The 16,617-nt window shown below is 41.1% G+C and overlaps 1 protein-coding gene across 2 annotated transcripts in view; it reads left to right on the forward strand.

Annotated features, from left to right (window-relative positions):
- Positions 1-871: 871 nt before the first annotated feature.
- MANBA (mannosidase beta) overlaps positions 872-16,617 on the forward strand; it is a 140,269-nt gene continuing 124,523 nt past the window's right edge. Inside the window, exons 1-3 of one of the 2 annotated variants that reach the window (XM_004459862.4) lie at positions 872-1,236; positions 10,528-10,622; positions 14,173-14,278. In XM_004459862.4, the coding sequence (XP_004459919.2) occupies positions 1,060-1,236; positions 10,528-10,622; positions 14,173-14,278 (378 nt within the window). In that variant the 5' untranslated portion in view covers positions 872-1,059. Of the gene's footprint in view, positions 1,385-10,527; positions 10,623-14,172; positions 14,279-16,617 lie in introns of both variants that reach the window. The other variant, XM_071215333.1, reaches the window with a different exon arrangement.

Raw genomic sequence — 16,617 nt, forward strand, 5'->3', positions numbered from 1 at the left:
ATAGATCAACCAGTAATATTTAGGAACAAGATAATATACAAAGTTTCCCCCTCTCATAACTTTTTAGGATCACTTTTATACTCTAATGCAAAAACGTGACTACCAGAGAACTGTAATAAAACTGTGGTATTTCTTAGGTAATGGCGTTTTTACGGACGGCCACACATATTACTCATTTTATGCTTTAAACACCCCGAAAAAGGAGGAATTGCCTACATTACGGAGTTCAGGAAATGAAATATTACAGATTTTGTGGCTTGCCCAATGAACGGCAGGCAGAGAATTTCAAACTCACTGGTTTGGTCCAGCCCTGGGACCTCAGGAGCCTTCTCTTTGGCGCTTTATAAAACACAACATCAGAGTTTACTAACAACGTGCTGCGCTCGCTCTGGGCCAGGCCCTCTCGGGACACCCTGTACACACATTTTCTTAGTCCTCAAAACAACCCGACCAGTTAGATTCTATTACTTGTCGTTGCTGTTTACTCTTTCAAGGGCTGGGGAGTCTGCTAGACCAGCCGGTGGGGGCTGTAGGTGGGCGTTATCGCCGCCAAACTGCAGAGTGGATGGAGTGTGAATTTGGGGGAACAGAAGGGGTGACGGGGGGTGAGGGGCGGCTTGGCTCGCGTTTCGGTTCTCGCAGGAGTGCGGAGCTTAGTCTCTACAGCCTTTGTCTCCGCTTAGTCTGTCCCTGAACTCCCAGAAGCTTTGCGCTCAAAGATCTTGGGTGCCCCAATTACGGTGCAAAGTTTTTGCATCCCGGAGAGACCAAGAAGAGGTAGAGGGGGCTGAGACCCTAGGCCCCGAGCCTGCAGCCAAGCACCGCTGTGAGCTCCGGCGGCAGCGACGCGCCACTTCGGTCGCCCAGGCGCAGTCACCCCGCGGAAGCAGCGGCGGGTTCGGGTAACTCAGCTGACCTGGGGGCGGATCCTAGGCCAGAGTCGGGGGCGGGAAGAGTTTGCGCCTTACCTTCTTCCGAGCAGACTGGAAAGCCTGCTTGCGGGTGCATTGCAGCGCCGCGATCCTTTGCAGCTAGGTCCCCGCGGCGCCCGCTGCCGGAATGCGCGCCCACCTGCTCCTGCTGCTGGCGCTGTGGGGGGTGGGCGCCATCGGCGGGACGCGCACCTACAGCTTGCGAGGGAGCTGGAGGATCCGCAGCGGGAACGGCTCGCTGGAGCTGCCCGGGGCGGTCCCCGGCTGCGTGCACAGCGCCTTGGTCCAGCAGGGCCTGATCCAGGTACTGTGTGTGGCCCACCCGCCGCGAGCCCCGCCGGCCTTCCGCTGGTGGTGAGAGGGGCCCCGGGAATGAGCGGCAGCCCCCGGGCCTTGCGTTGTTCTCGTAGGTCCTGCACTGACTTCCTCTTTGCATCTTGTGGTCTGTGGAGGTAAATGTCCAGGCAATTTATCTACTGTTGGCAGGGAGTACCGCGGGGCGGGGTGGGGGAGAGTAAGGGCAGAGGACAGTAACCTTTTGCATAACTCTAGCCAGTAATGTCTCAGTTTTCATTTTCTCTTTTAAGTCTCAGGGAGTCGGATTTGGGATTGATGAAGCACACAGGTTGAGGAGAATAAGAACTGTAAGAGTATAGTTGGAATAGGCAATTCTAGTGAAAATGCTAAATAACTTTTTTTAAAAAAATCTTATTTTATTTATTTATTTCTCCCCACCCCTGGTTTGCACTGTATCTGTTCATCTTCCTTGTTTCTTTAGGAGGCACTGGGAACTGAACCTGGGACCTCCTATGTGGGAGGGAGCCGTCTAATTGCCTGAGCTACCTCTGTTGGCTGCTCTGTTGTGTATCTCCTAATGGTTTTTTCCTTGTGTCTCTTGTTGCATCATCTTGTTGTGACAGCTTTGCTGTGCCTGTCTGTCATGCCAGCTCACTGTCTTCTTTAGGAGGCACCAGGAACCAAACCAGCCACCTCCCATGTGGTAGGTAGGAGTCTAATCTCTTGAGCCATATCCGCTTCTCAGCTAAGTAATTTTGAAGGCTACTGGGATATGAAGAAAGGTGCTGTTTCCTCTCAGGATATGTAGTGTGTGCCCACATATCCTGTCTCAATATGTCTTAGTAAATGTCCCAGTCTACAGACCACTGGGGTATGGTTGAGCAGCAGCTTGTGGATAATGTCTTGGCAGCCTGTGCTCATAGACTTGCAAACAAACGTCCATCTTTTGCTACTTCTTAGAGTCCAACTATTGCACTTTGCATTCTCATTCTTTGATGGTTTTGATTGGAACAAGGTGGACTTGATAAATTGTTTGCATGTGTTATTCCAATTAGTGTAACAAACTGTGCAGAGTGGGAGTTCCCATCTGGATTTTATGGATGATCTGGACTTATGGAGCCCAGAGAAGTTAAGAACTTGCCCAGGGCATGTAGCACCTATGTGGTAGAAATGGAATTCCAACCCAGGTTTGCCTGACTCTGTAGCCTGCCTTAATTTCTGTGCCTCTAGTTTTTTTGAAAAGCCATGTATTTTTGAAGCACTGTGGGTGACTGTCAGGATTAGCATTCTAAATTTACTTCCTGACAAGATAGTCGACTAGGATTATGCAAAATTTCTAAATGTATATCACAAAGGAAGTGAATGCTGGAAGTGACACTGATCACTGTTTTTTAAGTAAATCTCAAACTTAAATATTTTAACTATTACATAGACCACACAGACTGCAGCTATGTTCTTTTTTTATTTATTTCTCTCCCCTTCCCCGCCCCCTCAGCTGTCTACTCTCTGTGCCCATTCCCTGTGTGTTCTTCTGTGACTGCTTCTATCCTTATCAGCGACTCCGGGAATCTGTGTTTCTTTTTGTTGCATCATCTTGTTGTGTCAGCTCTCCGTGTGTGCAGCGCCACTCCTGGGCAGGCTGCACTTTCTTTCGTGCTGGGCGGCTCTCCTTACAGGGCACACTTCTTGTGCGTGGGGCTCCCCTACGCGGGGGCACCTCCTGCATGGCACGGCACTCCTTGCGCGCATGAGCGCTGCGCATGGGCCAGCTCCACAGGGGTCAAGGAGGCCCAGGGTTTGAACCGTGGACCTCCCATGTGGTAGGTGGATGCCCTATCCATTGCTAAGTCCGCTTCCCAGCAGCTATGTTCTAAGACTACAGCTGGCTTAGATCACAGTTGACCTTGGCACACTGAGGCTTCCCTACATCTACTTTGAGATTGCTTGGATTTTTTTCAGGGTCTCCCCTTGCCTCATCTTACTGACAGGATTAAGCCCATCGAAAATTAGTGGCTTTAGCAAATCTTAATATTGCCCCATGTTCCTAGACTATATATCAATAATCAATGTTTGGATACCACTTAATAAGAATGAGGTTGCTCATAGTGTGAAATAACTAACGTTTCCTTATTGGGGATTATTTGCAATGTCTCACATCTCTTCACACATTCTTAGAAAAATTTCAAGTTTCAATAAGGCATATATATATGTCTTAAATGGGAGTGGGATGAGAGAGAGAGGAGGCCTTTTTGGGGCTTAAGGGATACCAGGCTTATTGAAAATAATCAGTCACACCAGCATCATTATTGAATAATGTGATGTTGTTATTCCAGGCGTTTTATTACAATATCCTTTTTTGGATGTTGATTTCTGGATATTTTTTTTTTTTTTTTAATATTTATTTATTTATTTAATTTCCCCCCCTCCCCTGGTTGTCTGTTCTCGGTGTCTATTTGCTGCGTCTTGTTTCTTTGTCCGCTTCTGTTGTCGTCAGCGGCATGGGAAGTGTGGGTGGCGCCATTCCTGGGCAGGCTGCACTTTCTTTTCACGCTGGGCGGCTTTCCTCACGGGCGCACTCCTTGCGCGTGGGGCTCCCGCACGCACGCGGGGGACACCCTTGCGTGGCACGGCACTCCTTGCGCGCATCAGCACTGCGCATGGGCAGCTCCACACGGGTCAAGGAGGCCCGGGGTTTGAACCGCGGACCTCCCATATGGTAGACGGACGCCCTAACCACTGGGCCAAAGTCCGTTTCCCGATTTCTGGATATTTTATCATTTAAATCAGTCATTGGCAAAATGCTATGTTTATGGGAGAACATAGAACAAATCTCATTAGTATTTATTCATTATATAGAATGTGCTATGCTTGGAATGGAGTAGTGAAGAAAACAGTTTTTGCCCCAATGGGCACTATAGTGGAGGAGACAGACAATAAACAAGTTAATAGAAACTATGAGAACAGGTTGGTATACTGAAAAAAAATAAAGCAGGGGTAAGAGAGAATGAAGGCTGGTTGGGAAGGGTTGTGATTAAAAAAAAACCAAAAGTATTTAAAGACAACCTGTTTGATGAGGTGACTTTTAGATAGTGACTTTTAAGCAGAAGAGCATGTCTTGTATAGAGAACAAAAAGCGAGGGGTAGGGTGTGGGAGAATTGGCCAGGTGGAACCATGCTTGACAAGTTCCAAGAATAGTAAAGTGGCCGGTATGGCTGGAAGCCAGAGGGCCAGAGGTGAGGTAGATAAGGTCAAGTAGGCATCCGGGGCTGATCATGCAGGACTTGCAAGCCAGGCAAAACAATGTTTGATTTTGTTCCACAGGATAAAATTTACCTTTTAAAAGGATCACTCTAGCTATTGTGTGAAGATTATAGTATCACAAAAAATGGAAACTTGGAGACCAACTCGGAGACTCTTGTAGGCAAGAGATGATTTCTGGCTTAGACCAGGGTGTAGTGAAATGGTGAGACATGATTGTGAGAATTCTGAATGTAGAACCCACAGGAGTTGAGCTGGATTTGTTGATGATTTGGATGTGAGGTATAAGAGAAAGAAGAGTCAAGGAAGACCAAAGACAGGGTTTTTGGTCCTAACTGTTGGCTAACCGACTTTTGCAGTTACTAAGAGACTCTGTGACCAGTCTTAGGTATTTCATAGGTGACTACACAAGATCTAAACCGTAGGTGTCTTGGAAAGTCTTCAGGCTCCCTACTAATGGTCATTCATTCATTCATTCATATAGCCTACTATTATACCCCCACTATATTAGGCATTAGGAATAAAAAAGAAATGAATAAGACTAGAATTGCTGTTTTTGTGGGAAGTCACATTCTAGTGTTGCAGAAAACCTAGTTAATTACCATATGCTATGACACTCAGCTAAGGAGAATTCTTAGGAATGTTCTCAGCTTTCCTGTGCAAATCCTCACTTACACAAATTTTGAAAAATATTCTCACCGTGCCCAAGAAAATATAGATAAATATGAAGCAGAAGAATTGGAAATCTGGCTTCCAGAGGTAATCACTATTAAATGACATTAAGGAGGGAAGCAGACTTGGCCCAATGGATAGGGTGTCCGCCTACCACATGGGAGGTCCAAGGTTCAAACCCAGGGCCTCCTGACCCATGTGGAGCTGGCCTATGTGCAGTGCTGATGAGTGCAAGGAGTGCCCTGCCATGCAAGGTTGTCCCCTGCGTAGGGGAGCCCCATGCGCAAGGAGTGCTCTCCGTAAGGAGAGCCGCCCAGCGTGAAAAAAGCGCAGCCTGCCCAGAAATGGTGTCGCACACACGGAGAGCTGACACAAGATGATGCAACAAAAAGAAACACAGATTCCCAGCGCTGCTGATAAGGATAGAAGTGGTCACAGAAGAACACGCAGCGAATGGACACAGAGTAGACAACTGGGGTGGGGGGGGGGGGAGTGGTAAGGGGAAAAAATAAATAAAAAAATAAATCTTAAAAAAAAATGACATCAAGGAGATAAATTAGCTAATGCCTGCACGTAAAATTTAGATTTGAACAGAAATAGTTATCAATTCAGTTTCTGGAAAGAATCATAAAGTTTTTAAATCCTCAATTTAAAAAAAAGAAATTTTTAAAAATCCTGATTTTTAAACTCAGACATATGCTTCCTCTTTTGATGAGACATGGAGTGTGTTTAGGGCATGGGAGGATTTTGCTCCATGTGATCCAGTGCAACACTGGGAATTAAAGATTAAATTGAAGACTTAATCTTTCATGAGTACTGTACAGTCCTTATCACATGTAAGCTTATAACCTCAATCTACACTATAAAACTTGTCTTCATGAAATATTTATTTTGTGTCTTCCATGTGCAAGGAACATCCTTGGCCCTTTCTGTACACTCTTTCACATACTTCCCACTACACTGTGGTGTGAGTATAATTAATCACATTGACTGAAACTCAGAGAAGTTTCCCCCAAATCATGTATTTAATACTTCCCCAAATCGTGTATTTAATAAATTGTGGAGCAAGGATTCCCACACTGTGTATTGGTAGGAAGAATAAGTAGTAATTTTAATTTTAAAATGTCCATTGAAGACAATGACAAGAGCATAGTATACTATTGTTCAAAATATTTCAACAAAAACATCTTATTTTCTAAAAGTTCTCCAAAAGTCCAAGTATTCTCTGAGGGTCAGTCTATATACCACTTCTTTCTTTATGCTATCTCTTGGAAGTCTCTTATAGTCCCATAGTGTCAGTGTCTCCAACTAACACTTTTCTCCTGATTTCTAGTTTGAAATTCTTTTTTTTAAACTTTATTTTGTATGTTTAATAATTGAAAATATAAACAATTAAAAACTAGAAAGAAAACACAGTTGAATAAAAACATATTTCTCAATTAAATGTACTGGATACCTATACATTTTTTTTGAATCATACAATAGGTTACACAATATATTCAGTTCATAGTAATGCAACCCTACAGTATTTGTCGTTTTGTGTCTGTCTTGCTTCATTCAGTATGATGTCCTCCAGGTTCATCCATGTTGTCATATGTATTTCATGACTTCATTTCTTCTTATAGCTGCATAATATTCTATCGTGTGAATAGACCACAGTTTGTTTATCCCTTTATCTGTTGATGGACATCCAGTTGGAAATTCTGCTTGACTCTTCTACCCACATGACATATGAAACTCATTATGACCAAATAGCTCCTCTCTCAATCTCTCCAATCTTCAGCATCTTTTATTTTACCTATTTCTAATAAAAGCACCAGTGTTTTCTTGGTGAGCTAAACCTGAAACCTTGATGCCATTTTTTTTTCTCACTTCTTACGTTGTTCTTTGCTGGATCTCATCATTCAACTGACCATGTATTATAACCATTCCTTCCTTGTACTGGGACCAGGGATGGAACCCAAGACCTCGTAAGTGGGAAGCCCTTGCTCAACCACAGATTGGCTCCCCTGAGTTGGTTTTTCATTTGCTTGCTTGTTTGTCTTTCTTTTAGGGGGCACCAGGAACCAAACCCGGGACCTCCGACGTGGGAAGCAGACACTCAACCAGTTGAGCCACATCGGCTTCCCCCTAGTCATTTTTTGTGCTACCAACCTACCTTATTATTTTCTTTTTGAGAAAGATTCAATCATGTTTATCTTTTAAAAATAGGTAAAGGATGTAAATGGTAAAAAATTGGAAAGGTAGGGTCTATAATGCAAAGCAAGTCTCTTTCTAGCAGTCTCCCAATTCTCCAGTTCCCTTTCATCGAGACAGCTATTGTTTACCAGTTTCTGTGTGTTCCTCTCTAGATGTTATAAACATACATACATATATCATATATAGATTTCTACTCCTTAAACCCCAGTAATGACATTCTCTGTATATTGTTCTGTACTTGCTTTTTTCTTTAACTTAATATTGCTAAGAATTCCCTCCATACCAGTATATACAATAGTAAGGCTCATGTGTTCTCGAGTGTTCACTAGTGCTGAACATGGTTTAGCAGTTTCCATATGTTACCTCCTGCTGTCTTCATACTGATCCTCTGAGGTATAGGTATGATCATTATCCCCATTCTAGACTTGAGAAAACAGAAGTCGAGGGATGTTACACACCTTTACAAGGCTGCACAGATACCAGGGATGTGCTAGGATTGAACCCAAGCAAAAAAGCCTTGCTCCTTCAGGGGATACATTGTAAAAACCACTGACATTTGAACTACTTTTGACATTTCCAGCATTGTTGGCAGTGTTAGATGATGATTAAGCATATGGACTCTGGAGCCGCATTGCCTAAGCCAAAATCAGTGCTCCACCTCTGAATAGCCATGTGACGTTGAGTTATGTAACCTCTCTGAGCCTTGGACATGGTAATACAGTAGAACCTGCCTTAATAGGGCCACAGGCAGAAACTATTTGCTATTGTTATTCTTGTTGTTGCAGCAGCATTTCTCTGATATGAAAGTGTAAGTACTTGTGGGCTGAGGCAGGGTAGCATTGGAGCATAGTTGGAAGACTATAGTGTTAGACTGAGTTGATTTCATTTCTGGATGCACTTCTGCTTAGTTGTGTGACCTCAATCATGTCACTTCACCTTTTGGAGCCTTAATTTCCTCTTCTGTGAAAATGTATTTATTGCACATGTTTGTCCTGAGGATCAGAGTGTCCATTTCAGAGGCAGATATATATTAGATGGTCAACAAATGATACTGTTATTGTTTTTAGGATTTATGGGTTGGCTTACCCAGTGGCTTACATGGGTCCTTAATCATGATCAGACAGAAGACTGAGCTGCTGTTTGCAGAATTTTTTTTTCATTTTTTATTATCTTTTTAAAAAAAAGATACATAGATCACACAAAATGTTATATTATAAAATATAAGAGATTCCCATATACCCCCCTCCCCACACTACCCACTCCTCCCACATTGACAACTTCTTTTATTAATGTGGTACATTCATTGCATTTGATGAGTACATTTTGGAGCACCACTATAAGCATGGATTATAGTTTATGTTGTAGTTTACACTCTCTCCCAAGGACTCAGAATTTTAATACGAGCAAGCAGAGTTAGACTAACCTGGAACCAAATGAAATGGGTCAGTTGGCATTTGGAATGGCTATTAGAAATGTAATCTAAGCTTCTGCAATTTTTATTTTTTCTTTCTGGATAAGATATTTTCCCTTAGTAAGAGAAAATTTTTACCCTGTATATTTTGTTTATCTAGAAAAAAATGTATCTCAGAAGATTGTCCTCTCAACCTTAACATACAGCTTCCTTCACGAGCTGGGAAACGGAGGACAGATCTCTGAGGCTTAGCAGATGGACTCGTTGCAGCTGCACTGTCTTCACACCTTCCTTCTCATATTTTTAACTGTACTGGACTAAGCCCACAGTGTAGAGTTATAAATAGGGCCGATGGAGACATGTGGTAGGCTAATAATTAGGTGTCCTGTCAAACCTGTGTCCTTAAATATTTGTTCCCTGTTTATTCATTGAAGAGGCTAAGTCTGGCAGAGGGGAAGAGCAGAAAAGGAACCAGATCTGCTGGGCCTGGAGTACCCCATTCAGCAGAACAAAAACTTCATTAATCAGACCTTAAAGTTCGTTTGGTGATTGTTATTAAATCTCATGGGTCCCAGCCCTAACCCCCACCCATATGAAAATATTTCTTCCCATCAAGAACAGTTTCTGGCAGATACCTTTCTTTCCATCTTTATGTGTGCAGAGTGTTGTTTTAGTGCCTTTTAGAGAGTGGGGCCCTGGACTCTCTCCCTGCCTGAGGGAGAAGCCATTCTGCGTTCCTCTCTGCACAGCCATTCTATTGTTCGTGGAGGGATGAACCGTTTCGTTTACCCTTTCTGTTCTGCTTCACGACTGGAGAACCTCTCTGGGAAGGAAAGGGTGGAAAAGGGGTAGAAGAAGAAAGATCTAAGGATGATGCATTGAAGTCTTAGGACTAGATAGTAAAATGGAGCAGCGTCTGTGAACCCCAGTAGGCCAGTCTTTTAGGGCAGGTGTCCACAAACATTTCCTGCAAAGGGACAGGTACGAAATATTTTACACTTTGTGCTCAACTATGCCATTGTAGCTCAAAAGCAACCATGTGTAATATGGAAATGAATGGGCGTGGCTGTGCATCATCGAACTGTATTTATGGATTCCTGTCCATTCTTAGCTCACTGTCTGCACAAAAACAGACAGTGAGCTGCATTTGGCCCAGGGTCTGTGGTTTGCTGACCTCTGATTTAGGATAATGTAGGAAACCTACAGTTTGTAAGTTCAGTAGTATCCTCACTGCTTATATATTCTCTGTAGAGATCCTTTTGTACTCACTTAGTAAAGCCAAGTAAAAAATAACTTCAGAAATGCTTCATGAATCCAAGGAATGGGAGTTTTGCTGACCTTTGGACAGTAGAGGAGAAGCATGCCCCCTGGAGGCCAGCTGGGGTAGTGGTAGCTGGTGGCAATGTGACACCCACAGGACAACCAGAGACTCATCCCTACACACCCAAAATTCTTTCATTCTCTGCTAATACCTTGAAGGTTCTATGTTGGTTTTGACAAGGGAAGCCAACATTACTTTCCACACATGTTTTTCATAATAAAATTATATTATTTATACCTCAAAGCTCTTTTATTTCAGGTTTTTTTTTTTTTACATTTTTTGATGTTAATGATTTGACTCCTTTGTACCCCTAGGCTGAGTTCATTAATTTCTAGGTGTTTCTATAACTAATATAAATAATTTGTTTCAGGTTTATTTTTATTTATTAATAATTCATATTTAACTATCTACCATAATTTCTACCTCGTATCAACAGGATCCCTACTACAGATTTAATGACCTTAACTACAGATGGATCTCCTTAGATAACTGGACCTACAGCAAGACATTTAAGATGCCCTTTGACATTAGGTAGGTGTGTGTATATATGTACATGTGTGTGTCTGTGTAGAAAATTTTTAGGAGCTTTTCTTCTTTATTGTCTAAGCAGTAATCTTTTATTTAGATCACGTATTAGAAAGTTAAGTCAGATTAAAGCCTTGCACTATAAAAGTGAATCTACAGTTTGTTTTGTTTTGTACACAGGATAGTGATACTAAACCCCAGTCATAAAGTTGTATCTTATTGGGTTGTTTTTCTAGTGGGGGTAATATAATCTCCTAGACCTACCACATTCTCTTCTTTGCAGCTCCTCTTCCCACCCCCAGTAATCAATAGAGTATGTACATTTATAACAGTGTGAGGTAGGAGCAGAGATATGTCATTTATTCTGCGTGGTGCTAACAAGCCATTGGAGTCTATGACCTTGGCCTTGAACTATGTTGTGAGACATGAGGAAAAGCACAGGTATTGTTTTATGTTATATGTCACATTATATTACATATATATGTTACATATATATATTACCAGTTATTTCTGCATGAAACAGAATAATCAAATCCTTCTGTTCTTTTTATGTGACTTTTAAAAAATATTTACTAATGTCTTAAAAGATAAAGCCAGAATATTGCACTCAATATCAAGTAGTAGCTGTGCTCCAGGCTTTTATTCCAAATAATCCTTAAACTATTCTCTAGTAGCAGTCCCACCTCACTCCCTGCCCCCTTGTGGCTTTTTTTTTTTTTTGCCTGCTGTCTGCTCTCTGTGTCCATTTGCTGTGCATTCTTCTGTGTCTGTATTTATGTTTTTTCTCTATTTTCCTCCCCCCTTTATGGCTTGCTTGTTTTCTGGTCTCTTGTGTCCATTTGCTGTGCACTCCTCTGTGTTTTTTTGCTTGTCTCCCTTTTTGTTGCATCACCTTGCTGAGTCGGCTGTCTGCTGCACTTGCGGGCCAGGGGCATTCGTGGTGCTTGCGGGCTGGGCGGCTCTCTGCAGCATGTGGGCGAGCCTGCCTTCACACGGAGGCCCTGGGACATGAACCCAGGGCCTCCCATTTGGTAGATGGGAGCCCAACTGATTGAGCCACAGCCGCTTTCCTCCCACCTCACTTTGAATTTAACCTATCCAAAATTTAACTAACTGACTTCCTCTTAAAACTAACTTCATATTCTAACAGCCTCATTTTTTAAGATAACACCATTTGTGCATTCTTCTCTGTGTAGGTTTTTGGCTCAAAATATCTCTTCATATCCCTGTATTCAGTTTGTTTCTAACTCCTGTTAATTTTTGCCCAGCATTTCTTTTGGTTCACCCCCTTCTACTTCGTTTCTAAACTTTCCACCTTTGTTCAGACTTTTATTAGTGAGTAACTGAAATCAGGCCAACAGCTGCCTAATTAGATTTTTTGCTTTGTGTTTTTATTCTCCAGTCTTTTGTGTGTAGAAACATTAGACTCATCTTCCCAAAATTTGCTTTTGCCTTGCTCAAGAAAGGCAAGTGTCTTCTTTTTGCTTGGCAAATCAAGTTTAAACTTTTCTTCTTGTCTGTTAAAATACTAAACTGCTTCATCTTGCCTGTCCCTGACCCCCTCCCTGCACTCCCTGCCTACTGCTCCACTGTCTTGTCGAGGTTAAATCCCCAGCACAGATTCCGCACTAAATGAAGTCTGTTATCTTAATGTTATTGATACTGTTAGCCCTTCCCTGCTTTGGTTTTGTACTTTCTGTGGGATCTATTTCTACCTAGGCATTTCTACCCACCCCTCCTTTTTTTTTTTTTTTTAAAGATTTATTTATTTAATTCCTCCCCCCTCCCCCGGTTGTCTGTTCTCTGTGTCTATTTGCTGTGTCTTGTTTCTTTGTCCGCTTCTGTTGTCCTCAGCGGCACGGGAAGTGTGGGTGGCACCATTCCTGGGCAGGCTGCGCTTTCTTTCGCGCTGGGCGGCTTCTCCTTACGGGTGTACTCCTTGTGCGTGGGGCTCCCCTACGCGGGGGACACCCCTGCGTGGTGCGGCACTCCTTGAGCGCATCAGCACTGCGCATGGGCCAGCTCCACACGGGTCAAGGAGGCCCGGGGTTTGAACCGCGGACCTCCCATGTGGTAGACGGACGCCCTAACCACTGGGCCAAGTCCGTTTCCCCACCCCTCCTTTTTTAAAGTATGTAACAAATTTATTGAACTGTAATTCCCATTTATAGTATATAAGTAAATCGTTTTTAGTACATTCGGAGTTGTGAAACCATCACCAAAATCAATTTTAGAACATTTTTATCTATCTACAAAAAAAAAGCTGTATCCATTGGCAGGCATTCCACACCTAGCTCTAGGCTGCCACTAATTTATTTTCTTTCTCTATGGATTTGACTGTTCTGGAAATTTCACATAAATGGAATCAATCACGCAATATGTGGTCCTTTTTTTTTAAAAAGATTTATTATTTATTTATTTATTTCTCTCCCCTTCCCCACCCCCCAGTTTTCTGCTTTGTGTCCATTCACTGTGTGTTCTTCTGGGTCTGCTTGTATTCTTGTCAGTGGCATCTGGAATCTGTGTCTCATTTTGTTGCGTCATCTTGCTGCATCAGCTCTCCGTGTGTGCCGCCCCATTCCTGGGCAGGCTGCACTTTTTTCACGCTGGGTGGCTCTCCTTACAGGGTGCACTCCTTCCACGTGGGGCTCCCCTGCGTGGGGGACACCCCTGTGTGGCATGGCACTCCTTGCACGCATCAGCACTGTGCGTGGGCCAGCTCATCACATAGGTCAGGAGGCCCTGGGTATGAACCTTGGACCTCCCATGTGGTAGGCAGATGCGCTATCCATTGGGCCAAGTCCACTTCCCAATATGTGGTCCTTTGTGACAAGATTATTTTATGGAACATAATAAAATTTTCAAGGTTCATCCATGTTTTAGCATGTATCAGTATTTCATTCCTTTTTATTGCTGATTAATGCTTTGATATATCACATTTTATTATTTCACCCATCATTAAGTTTCTGTTTTTCTTGACGTCTTTCCTTATAAAATAAGCTTTGATAGCACTTATAGTCTGTCCAATAAGATCATGCTACATAATAGAAGGGTCTGAAGTTTTCTGTTTGTTTCCTGCATTTTAGACATGGATGCCAGCCAGATTGCAGTCTCTTTCAGTTCAGAGATTTAGTTCCCTAAAAGGCTTATCAAAGTGCTGGGCACAAAATATTCACTCATAAATACCTGTTAGTTGGTTCGTATGTTATCATAGGTAGTTTCTATAAATGTAATACTTTGTAAAAACAGTTTTGTGTCTATTTATCTTACTTCTCTTAAGAAATTTGTGAAGTAACTGGGAAAAATCAGTGCATTTGGAAACTGAATTGTGCTCATTATTTTATGGTAATTAATATATTATGAAGAAGGATAAGCTGGATCATTCAAAGAATATAAAAATGTATTAAACGAGTACTTTTTAAAACTTCTTTGGGAACCACTTTTTAATAATGTATGTTTTCTGAGAAATATTTCTTACTTTAGCACTTAACAGATAAAACAAGACTTACTGAAGTTAATTTCATACGTTTTGTTTTAAAATTTTTTTTTTTTTTAGCAAATGGCAAAAAGTAAAACTGATTTTTGAGGGAGTTGATACAGTTGCAAAAATCCTGCTCAATGGTGTCATTATTGGGAAAACAGACAACATGTTCAATAGATATGTAAGTATGTAATGACAGGCTAGAAAATAAACCTTACTTATGTGTATTTGTATCCTTATTGTGAGTAAAGAAAGGCAAGTGCATAATTGTACATGCAGACTAGTATAGGCTCTTTGGAGCATTGTTAATTTAATCTCTGAGCCTCAGTTGCCACATCTGTAAAAATGATGAAAACACTACATACTCCATGGGTTTATTAGGAGGATTTAATAAGCTAATTATATAAAATGGTTGGCACAGTGCTTGACATATAACAAGTGTGCAGAAAATTATGTTCCCCTCTCTGTTGTTTGATAACCCAGAGTATGCCCTGAATCCCTGAAGCATTTAAAAAGTTAGGATTGAAATATTGTTATTGAGCTTTAAAATTTATTCAAAGTTTTATGATACTTAAGAGTTTATAATAGTTTCAGTGTTAAAAAGGATATTAATGTGTTTATTCATATATTAGATGTTTAACACTTTAAAATCTTATCACACCAAAATACTTGGTGAACAAATCTGCAAACAGATTCTGGTCCAAAGTCTATTGTAATATTATAATTCTACAGAGTAAAATGAATGCCATCATTATGTATAAAAAACTAGGTAGTATTTCAAAGAAATTCTGTCCTGAATTGTAGAGACTAAACTTATTGAAATTCTAATAACCCCAGTAAATAACCAATTCAGTCAGAATTATTTCTAACACCAGATTATAAATCTTTGGCTAGTTACTAGACACTAATAAGTACATTTAGGAATGAGGATGTGAGTGGGAGTGATGAGAAAATTCGTATGGCAAGTCCTTGCTTTGTATGAGATATCGTATTAGGAAAATTTTGTAAGCTGTCTCATTTAATGAGTAGCTTATTTAGTGCATTAGACTGCCAGAATTATATTTAGAATACTTTCCCCTACCCCACATTTTGATAATTTAAAAACATAAAGGGAATGTGGTGGACATTACAATGCTGAGCTCACTTTGCTTTGGTTGTTAATGATTCATACCAAATAAAGTGGGCACATGTGTTTTTTCTTTTTCTTTTTTTATTAAGCAATTTTATGGAGATATATTCACATACTACATGATCTATCCAAAATGTATAACCAATGGCTTTAATGTAATCACAATGTTGTGCATTCATCACCACAAAAAATTTTAGAACGAAGTAAACAATTTCTTTACTCCAAAAAGATATACTCCACACCCCTTGGCAGTCCTTCCCCAGCCCTACATAACCTCTAATCTAATTTTGTCTTTATAAATTGATTTATATTTACATTCGATATAAATGGAATCATACAATATGTAGTACTTTGTGTCTGGTTTCTTTCACTTAGCATATTTTTTGGTCTGATATTAACATCGTAGTATTAACATGCATTTGTTCAGTTTCAGAGAAAGATGCTCTTATATATGCAATTTTACCCATATTCATATTTTACATGTGGTTTTACTATGCTATACAGTTCCATATTACGTTTCTTAGCTTTTCTTTTAGTTATGTACATGACCTTAGACCTTCCCTTTAAACTAATTTCATACCCATATAATAGTATTGCTAGTTACAAACATAATGTTGGGCTTTCACCTTTTCCATTAATTTCCAAAGATTCATACACATCCTGTTTCCCACTTGTGCACAAGTTAACCTTTAGCTTTCCATTCTCTAAACTCATTCTATTTTCTGGTGACCAATATTCAAGTTAGTAACTCCGTGAGATTGCACAATATATTTAGTTCATTGTAGCTCAATGATACAATATTTGACCTTTTGTGTCTGGCTTGCTACACCCCACATAATATCCTCCAGGTTCATACATGTTGTCATATGCTTTATGACTTCATTTCTTCTTACAGCTGCATAATATTCCTTTGTGTGAGTACACCACAGTTTGTTTATCCATTTATTGGTTGTTGGACCCTTGGGTTGTTTCCAGCTTTTGGCAATTCTGAATAATGCTGCTATGAACATCAGTGGGCAAATGTCTGTTCATGTCACTGCTCTCAGGTCTTCTAGGTATATACCCTGTAGTGGTATTGCTGGGTCACGTGGCAAATCTAAATTCAGTTATTTTAGGAACTGCCAAACAGTCCTCCACAGTGGCTGTACCATTCTACATTCCCACCAACTGGGAATATGTGTTCCTATCTCACCACATCCTCTCCAACACTTGTAGTTCTCTGTCTTTTTAATAGGGGCCATTCTTTTTTTTTTTTTCTTTCAGTGTTCACACAAAGTCCAGGATCATTCCAGGACCAACGGGAAGAACCACTGGCTTGCTTTTAATCCAGTTTTTTTTTAACCTTTCAAAGTTGTTAAAGCTTAACCAGAAGGCATGAGTGTCGGTAACAT

Source organism: Dasypus novemcinctus, chromosome 1, assembly GCF_030445035.2.
Source record: "Dasypus novemcinctus isolate mDasNov1 chromosome 1, mDasNov1.1.hap2, whole genome shotgun sequence".
Lineage (NCBI taxonomy): Eukaryota > Metazoa > Chordata > Mammalia > Cingulata > Dasypodidae > Dasypus > Dasypus novemcinctus.